This window comes from Saccopteryx leptura, chromosome 1 (genome assembly GCF_036850995.1).
Source record: "Saccopteryx leptura isolate mSacLep1 chromosome 1, mSacLep1_pri_phased_curated, whole genome shotgun sequence".
Taxonomy (NCBI): Eukaryota; Metazoa; Chordata; class Mammalia; order Chiroptera; family Emballonuridae; genus Saccopteryx; species Saccopteryx leptura.
In genome coordinates, this window is record NC_089503.1 from 93709412 (window position 1) to 93719108 (window position 9697).

The 9697-nt window shown below is 37.5% G+C and overlaps 1 protein-coding gene across 5 annotated transcripts in view; it reads left to right on the forward strand.

The window, feature by feature from the left end:
* ATM (ATM serine/threonine kinase) overlaps positions 1–9471 on the forward strand; it is a 145485-nt gene extending 136014 nt beyond the window's left edge. For 4 of the 5 annotated variants that reach the window (XM_066371605.1, XM_066371604.1, XM_066371607.1 and 1 more), the window contains exons 60-63: positions 1445–1559; positions 4098–4161; positions 5949–6085; positions 6189–9471. In XM_066371605.1, coding sequence (XP_066227702.1) covers positions 1445–1559; positions 4098–4161; positions 5949–6085; positions 6189–6372 — 500 coding nt within the window. In that variant the 3' untranslated portion in view covers positions 6373–9471. Of the gene's footprint in view, positions 1–1444; positions 1560–4097; positions 4162–5948; positions 6086–6188 lie in introns of those variants that run through there. The other variant, XM_066371608.1, reaches the window with a different exon arrangement.
* The last annotated feature ends 226 nt before the right edge of the window (positions 9472–9697 follow it).

Below are 9697 nucleotides of genomic sequence, written 5' to 3' on the forward strand. Positions count from 1 at the left end.
AAACTAGGAGGTGGGGATATCTTGGAAACTAAGGGAGGAAAAATTGTTATGAGGAAAGAAGTGCTTGGTTAGTATCTGCTATGGAAACGTCAAATAAGATGAATGCTGAAAACAGGCCTTTGCATTTAACAGTTAATCTTAGAAGCCTAGGAAGTAACCTTTGGATAGAATGGAGTGAGGTTGTGAAAAGGCAAGGATTCACTGGAAGTTAAGATTAAGCATGTGGAATTGTTCTGCAATAGGTTTGGAAGGGAAGGGAAGGGAAGACTGGGGGCGAAATTTGCCATGGAGGTGAGACAGAGACATACATTTGGTCCTTTTTTTGTTTTGAAGGGTTTTTGTTTGCTTTTTTAATATGCAAGAGGCATGAACACATTAAGATTCGGGAAAGAGACAAAGATAATTAAAGTAGCAAGGGAAATTATAAAGTAACGAGGGGGTAGAGCTGGCCTTACATTGGAGGCCTGTCAGCCTTTCCACTAAGAGAGGATGAAAGGATGAACCCTAAAAGGAAAGTCTAAGGGAGAAAGGAAAGAATCTGAGGGAAGTTATGTTTGATACTGTTATTTCTGGGGACTACAAAACATGGTTTACTTGCTAAAAATTGGAGAGATGGTTAATCAGTCTTAAAAGAACAATGAAATTCTAAAACTAGTACCATGGAAATGAGACCAAGAGTTATAGAAAGGGATAGGTAAAAAGAGATGCAAAGCATTGAAGGGTCACTGTCATAAAGTGATAATCCTAATTTTGAACTAGAGCTAATAGTTGTCATCCTAGGATTTCTTCCCGCAGTCCTGAACATCCCTGAAGTTTACGTTTTAGTTTGAAATGTCAGGTGTGGGAGGCAAGGAGATTTGAGGTGCTAGTGATAGTAACCAGCATTCCAGTCTATATTCAGAGCTGAGTAGGGAAGGAAGAGAGGATAATAGACTAGAAATCTCACTGAGTTTGAAGACTTTGATAAAATAAGTGTGCAGAAGGAAGCGGGTTTTGATTAGAATGTAGCATTGAAGATTTCTAAGAAGGCGCAGTTTTAGGATATTAAATTCTACAATGTAATCCACCTGAGCAGTTTACTGAGAGTTAAAACTGAATTCCATTAGAAAAAGGGCAAGGATTTTTATAGTTGATAAATATATCCTCTGCATTTTAAATTCTACCTGTAACTACTTCATTTTTAAAATTAACCTTTTAATCTAAATTTCTTTAATTATGTCAAGAGGTAGTTAATGTTTTTTGTTCTTTATATTTTAAGTGGACCTCCTAAACAGTGGTGGAGATGAGGAAGCCAGGCAGAGCAGAAAGAAAATAAACTCCTGTGTGTTGTAGTATGTGCTGAGGGATGTAGTGACAGAATTTGGTGCCTCTAGTGTTCATGTGGCAGTTGGGAGGAAAGTCAATTAGCATGGAACCACCTAACCTCACTGTATTTTTTACTTAGGAGTTGCTTTTGAACAAGGTAAAATCCTTCCTACTCCTGAAACGGTTCCTTTTAGACTCACCAGAGATATTGTGGATGGGATGGGCATTACTGGTGTTGAAGGTGTCTTCAGAAGGTAAGTGATGATTTTTAGTGTCAAAATTATTTGGAGTATAGAATTAATTGCTAGAATTACATCCTAGTGCTTTGTCAGTACTAAGGCAAGACCCTGGGCAGAAATAGTAATAATTTCCCTTCTTTCAGGTTGCCTGGAGCCTCACTCAGTTTATCATACATACTATCCTTCCTAAACTGCCCTGGAGGCAGTCGCCTTTACCTTTAATGCCTGTGTTCTAGCGCAGTGGTCCCCAACCCCTGGGCCGCGGACCGGTACCGGTCCATGGGCCATTTGGTACTGGTCCGCAGAGAAAGAATAAATAACTTACATTATTTCTGTCTTATTTATATTTAAGTCCGAACGATGTTTTATTTTTAAAAAATGACCAGATTCCCTCTGTTACATCCGTCTAAGACTCACTCTTGATGCTTGTCTCGGTCACGTGATACATTTATTCGTCCCACACTAAAGGCCAGTCTGTGAAAATATTTTCTGACATTAAACCGGTCCGTGGCCCCAAAAAAGGTTGGGGACCACTGTTCTAGCAAACTCCTTTCTTTTTATGGTTCAGAACTCCTGTTGGGCATATAAGTTGTCCCAAAGGAGCTTATGACCCAGTTCAGTGCCTGATCAAAGAAATGTGCAGTTGCCTGTAGTTTTCCCAGCAATGGGGCAGATTGTAGTCAAAGTAAACTAATAACTACCGTAAAAATTAATGACTGAAAGAAATGTTACAGTTTTGTATTATTATTATGGTCACATATATATTTTTATTAGAGTATAGTTGACATACCATATTTTATTAGTTTCAGGTGTACAACGCAAGGATTCCACATTTATGTCCTTTACTATGTGATAAATCTAGTAGCCATAGGTCACCATGCAAAATTACTACCATATTATTGACCGTATTCCCTTTGCTGTTATTACATCCCTGTGCTGCTTATTTATGTGGCAACTGAAAGTTTGTATCTCTTACTCCTTTTTGCCTTTTCGTCCCTCTTTGTACCTCTTCCCCTCTGGCAGTCATCAGTCTGTTCTCTGTGAGTCTGTTTGATTTATTGTACTGATTTTGTTTTTTATATTCCACATGTAAGTGAAATCTTAGGGTATTTTTCTTTCTATGTCTGACTTATTTCACTAGTATAAAACCCTCTTGGTCTAAACAGCTTTTGTCACTGTTGCTGGGGGAGACTCAGGACTGCCTGTTTCCTTCTAGGAGTTTTGTGATTTTAGGTCTTACATTTAAGTCTTTTAATCCATTTTGAGTTTATTTTTATATATGGTATGACAGTGATCCAGATGTATTTTATTTGCATTGTTCCAAATTGTAAGATTTCATTCTTTTTTATTGCTGAGTAATATTCCTCTGTGTGTGTGCACATGCACGTGAAACATCTTTATCCATTCATCTGTTGATGGGCACCAAGGTTACTTCCATATATTGGCTATTATAAATGCTGCACTGAACATAGGGGCATATATCTTTTTGAATTAGTGTTTTCATTTTATTTAGATAACTACTCAGAAGTACAATTGCTGAGTTGTATGGTAGTTTCATTTTTAAGTTTTTGAGGCACCTCCACAATGTTTTTTATAGTCACTGCACCAATTTACAATCCCACCAGTAGTACGTGAAGGTTCCCTTTTCTTGACCTCCTTGCCAATGCTTGTTTGTTGACTTTTTGATAATAGCCATTCTGACAGGTGTGAGGTGGTATCTCATTGTGGTTTTGATTTTCATTTTCCTGATTAGTGATGTTGAACATCTTTTCATGTTTGTTGGCCATCTGTATAGGGTAGGGCAAAAGTGGCTTTATTGTTGTCTGAGAAACACAGTTTATTGTTGTTATTAATTATTGTATTATTCTTCATATGAACAATTAATAAACCTGTATGTCTTATTTGGAGAAATGTCGATTCAGGTCCTCTGCCCATTTTTAAATTGGATTGTTTGTTTTGAATTGTTTATGTATTTTGAATATTATCAAATATATAATTAGTAGGTTGTACTTTTTTTGTTGATGATTTCCCTTGCTGTGCAAAAGCTCTTTAGTTCGATATTGCTTTTGTTGCTGTTCCCTTGAAAGACCTATCCAAAAATAAATATTGCTAAGATCCATGTCAAAGAGTTTACTGCCTATGTTTTCTTCTATGAGTTTTATGGTTTTTAAGTCTTACATTTAAGTCTTGAATCCATTTTGAATTTATTTTTGTGTATGGTATGAGAAAGTTGTCTAGTTTTATCTTTTTGCATGTGTCTGTCTAGCTTTTCCAATACTATTTATTGAAGAGGCTGTCTTTTCCCCATTGTGTATTCTTGCCTCTTTTGTCATGGATTAAGTGGTCTTATATAAGTATAGGTTTATTTCTGGGTTCTCTAGTCTGTTCCATTTAGACATACATTTATATTCATTTTAGAAACATCTACTGAAAGCTCACTCCACCAAGTACTATGTTCTTTGATATATTAATTTGGAAATTATTAATAGATAGATAGATAGATGTCAAAAACATTGGTGTGTAACAAAATCTGCATTTATAATGTGTTTGTAGATGCTGTGAGAAAACCATGGAGGTTATGAGAAATTCTCAGGAAACCCTGTTAACCATTGTAGAGGTAAAGTATATTATAAGGAAATCTTTATTTCTCTGATAGACTGTATCTGTTAGTAAATAACTGATTTGAGGATTGTGCTTCATTCTAACGTGGTAGAATGATGTCAGGTAGCAGGAGGGGAGGGGTTGCATTCATTGGTCAATAGTGGTTTAGAATGCCTCCAGTTCCCTCAAATTTCTTACAGTGGTATAGCATAATAAGTAATCTCTAGTCTTTAGTACATAAATTAGCACTTCTGTATCCTAAATATCTCGTTTGGTATTGTTTTCAGAATAGACTTCCTTATAGGATTGAGAGAAATCTTTAACTTACCTCCTTTTCCCCTGCCCAGATTCAGAACCATTTAGTCAGACGGATGGAGATCAGAATCAGTACTATTAGTAGAGGATTGGGGGCCAACTGGCTTGCTGCTGCTGACAACCTGGGGACAGCACAGGTGGGGGCAGGGCCCTCCGAGCACGCGCACTTTGTCGGGCTCACTGCCTCATGTTAAACAGGGCCGAAAGGGAAAGAGGTCAAGCACATTTCCAGTGCTTACGACCTTCGCTCTACCCAGCGAGAACTGTGTCCCTGAGGCAGCCAGTCACCACCCTGGTCGAGGGTGTGTGCAGCAAGAGATGAGGAATCTCTCCTCCTCGGGGAAGCAAGGGAAGCAGAGCATAGGCAAGCCTCACTTACATGGTTTAGCTTTTTGTTCCTTTAACCTGGTGGTGCTGGACTGGGTTGGACTTCAGTATCCCCCATACTGCTTTTAGAAAATGTTAATGCAGAAACATTTGTATTTTTTAAAAGCTCTCCTACTGTGCAGCCAGGGTTGAGAATCACTGTCTTTAATTTACTGGCATTACCATTAAACTTATAATCAGCGAGGGTGGGCTGTATCCTGTGTAGAGTGAAGTTAGCAGTCTGTTATGGTGGTCCTGTGTCCACCTCTATGAACCAAAGGCCTCTTCATAGATTTTTGGAGTGCTGATGGCAATACAGGTTTTTGCTACAAAGGGGATGCTGAAATGGACCCCAACAGTGTATTGATAACTTAAATATAAGGCTATGCTCTTCCCAGGGCTGATTAAGTATGCATTCCCTTTTTATTTCCATTTCAAATTATGTTCATACGTGTCATTTATTACAGTTTGCCATTGACTCTACAGCAAGAGTGAATGATAACCTGGATGCCTCCATAATGTAGAAATTAAAATCTAAAATAAAATTATCTTGCTTTTTTATATTTAAGACAAAAAGTCCAGCTTTTCAAATTGACTTAAGATGCAGAGAAGTATAACATATTCCCCAGTATTTCAGGATTTTTATGCCTGGGTTGATTTGGGGGCTCCTTCACCAGCTGCATCCTGAGTTAACACTTGCTGGGTGGTTCTACTGTTTCTAAGTACATCATCAAAATGCACATCGTTCTTCTTTTGTGTGTGTGTTTGTGTGTGACAGAGAAAGACAGAGAGAGGGACAGATAGGGACAGACAGACAGGAAGGGAGAGAGATGAGAAGCATCAGTTATTCATTGCAACACCTTAATTGTTCATTGATTGTTTTCTCATATGTGCAGCAGAGCAAGTGACCCCTTGCTGAAACCAGCAACCTTGGGGTCATGTATATGATCCCACGCTCAAATCAGCAACCCTGTGCTCAGTGTGATGAGCCCACGCTCAAGCCAAACCAGCAACCTTGGGGTTTCAAACCTGGGTCCCCTGCGTCCTAGTCCAACACTGTCCACTGCGCCACCACCTGGTCAGGAACCTTGCTCTTGTAATACGTGTGTTTTCTCTATCTAGGTCCTGCTGTACGATCCTCTCTTTGACTGGACCATGACCCCTTTGAAAGCTTTAAATTTACAGCAGAGGCTGGAAGATGAAACTGAGCTCCAGTCCACTCTGAATGCAGATGACCAAGAATGTAAACAGAATATCAAGTGAGCAATATTTTAGTATTGTCAGTTGTTCAGATTTTCCTATTACCAAGGCCCTTGAAATGTCCCACCTTGTTAATATATACTTTTGTGTTTTTGTCATTAGTGAAACAGACCAGACTGTCTATAAAGTGGCTGAACGCGTCTTGATGAGACTACAAGAGAAACTAAAAGGAGTGGAAGAAGGAACTGTGCTCAGTGTGGGTGGACAAGTGAATTTGCTCATTCAACAGGCCATGGACCCCAAAAACCTCAGCCGACTTTTCCCGGGATGGAAAGCTTGGGTGTGATAGTCAGCATATGAATTACCCTGGAATTCAACCTTCAGAAATTATATTTTGGCCTTGTTTTTAACCCACCCACATTTTGAATAGATGGTATTAATATTTAATTAAGCAAACTACTTCCTGTTGTTTTTTTAAATGCTTACTACTTGCTTCAGGTCACCTGAAGATGCTTTGATAGACTCAAGGAACATCTCTTGCATGCTGTAGAAATAGTTGTCATTCATGCTCTACTTCTAGGCTGAACAATTTATTTTTTTCTTCTCAAGTGCATATTTGTATCATTTTTGGTAGAATCACTGACTTAAGCTTTAGTGGAAAGTGAAAGTAGCAGGAATGCGGGAATATCACTGACAGTTCTTCCGTTAGTATGAATTTGAACAGATGCACTGCTGGTTTTGAGGTGGCTTTTAACTAAAATTTGTTTCCCAGATATTATATATGAGTGAAAATTATTTGATATTAATATATAGAAAGTAGGAAAAAACCTCTCAATTGTGATGATTATTATGGTATTACTACCTTAAAAGTAAGAAACAGTGTTGTAAACAAACGACCATTTAAGAAATATGTTGGGATTTTCAGTAGCAAGATTACCCAGTGTTACTAAATAAAAAAGTTGTTATGGAGAACAAATTTCAAAGGCACAGTTAGTGTAATTACTATTTGTTTAAATGTATATTGGAACTACTCATTTTATTCCCTTTATCATTTAAGCCCTTCTATGTTTTTCATTACTTTTTTGGTGATGCCTTCATATCTGTCTTCTAGTTCATGAATTATCTTGTCAGTGTTTGTATAATCTTTTAAAATTATTCATTGGGTTTCTTCTTTCAAAAATTGCTTTTAATTTCTAGCTATGTAACATTCTTCAGATCTGCCTTTTGTTTCATGATGTCTAGTTTTATTTAACTTTTCAGTTCCTTTTATGTCAATAATTCCTTTAAACATCCCTATTTTTACTCTGTAATAGCTCTATTAAATCAAGTTCCTGTTGTTATATGTGTTGATCCTTATATTTGGTAGACTGTTACCCATGTATTTTGTAATTTAAAAGGTGGACTATTTTCACCAGGGTTTTCTCTGTGGGAATCTTGAGTGACCTGTATTAAGAATAATTCCTTCCAGATAAGTTTTGTGTCTCCCATCATACTCCCAAGGCTATGACTAACAGAGGACCGCTATTATTTTAATTTTTTTGGCTTCAGGGTTTCCAGACCTCAAGCGTAGTGTAAATTACTGAGAAGACTCTTGGGCAAAGACACTTTTCCTCATTATCTTCCCGTGCTAGTGGGGAGCATGGTTTCTTGACTCCCCTCTCACTGAGGGTGTTGTCCTCCGTATCCCACCTTTATGGTGGGCTGAGTGGAGGTGCATTAATTCCTATGCACTGCCCTTTGCAAGTCCAAGGTTCCATCCGTTCCCTTGTAGAAGTTAAAGCTGAAACCCATAGGTGAATGGGATTGGCACACTGCCAGGGCAGCTGAATGCCAGCTCCCACTTCACCTCCAGTTCTAGTTCCATTCCTACTGGCGCTGGGGTTTCCCCTGGCTTTCTCAGGACATCTGCTATGCATTAATAGATTGTTTCTTACATCCCATCCAGTGTTTGTGTTTTGTTGGAAAGGAAGGGTTTAGGTGTCAAATTTGATAACTAGCTAGAAATAGAACACTTTTCTGTCCCCATACTGTCATCAGGTAAACAAGTAAAACTACAGACTTGTCTACTGGTGAATGTATTTCCTTCACCATCCTTAGGAGAATGTTCGTCTCTGCTGCAGAGATTAAGAAATGGATGGTTGAACTTTCCTCTTACTTGTGTAGGTAACCACTTTATGTAAACAGTTTTTCCTTGGAAGGGTCAGTATTTCCGTCTGTTGCCAATGGGAAGCAGTCACTCACATCTGCTCTCCCGCCCATCTCTCTCCAAAAGCAATCTCCAGAAATGTGTGGACTATAAATTTCTTAGTTTGGTTTCTAGAGAACTGTTCTTAAAATAATTTTGCATTTCAAATTATAAACTTATCTTGTATCTTTTTCTTGTAGGCTGCCTTTATTAGTAATAAAACTACAAATATATACCAAATATTGATAAATCAAGGAATGTAATAAACTGAAAATGTCTTTAAGAAAACCTTGAAATCTTCCTAGATGAGTAAGAAATGACCAATTAGATGATAATATAGGTAAATAAATTTGTAACAAATTCTTGCTACTTGATGTATCCAGAGAGCTTTGAATAACATCAGGAACCCCCTCTTCATCCTTGAATGTTGTGCCATATGGCTCCTGTTTTATTCAAAACAGTATTCTCATTAACAGTTTGAAAGTTTACCGAATTTGCAGATAACAAACCTAGGAGAATAGCTAATTTACGGGTAATAACATTAGAATTTTAAAAGATTTTGACAAGCTGGACCACTGTCTGGAAATGAATAGGATGGAATGAGTAGTAGTTAGGTTTCTAAATATTAATTATAGAATATTTGTTATATGCTGAGCACCTGACATACATTATATTCAGCCTCTCTTATAAGATCAGTGATATTAACCCAATTTACACCTGGAGAAAGTGAGATGTGGAGAAATAAGGTAAATATATTAAAGTTACAATTGAACAAACAAGTTTATGGACAGTCCCTAACTTGAAAAGCCTTCAAGTATAAAGGAAAGAATCCAGGCTTTACCAGTTAGTTGCTCACAAAGTCATTGGAAACTAAGAAGAGAAGCTACCAGAAAAGTTAATAAATTATAGTCTGAACAGTTGTGTCCCACCATTCTCTGTGCTAGTCATACCACCCCAGAGTATCTCCCTAATCAGGTACATAAATCCATGTCACTATAGAATATACTTAAAATATATATACTTAGATATGCTAAAAATTTATGATCTAAGGCAAAAACAAAGAGGAAAAACTTCGGACTTATTAAAGATTTAAGTAAGGGTGTCTTTTTAAAGTGTAGAAAGCTAGTATACTATACTGGCTTGAAATATATAAAGATATGTACTATTTCAAGTATTTTAATGAAATTATTTTATCTATGTTTATTTTAGTACTATTGAATGTATCTCTTTAGGGTTACCTGTTTTTTTAATAAATAATTCTAAAACAAAATGTATGCTAAGACTCATTTGTGTTATTCTAGTCTTTGAGTGTTCTGTGTGCCAGGCATGGTACTAGTCCGGGGAAAAAAAGCAGTGAACAAAGCAGGCCTGGTCAGCCCTGTGGAGCTCAGTCTGGTTCAGACAGGCAACTTAAAATGCAGTGTGAACTGGGAAGCCTGCTACACAGAGCCAGCCTGGTATGCTGCATCTCAGTTTAAATACTCTG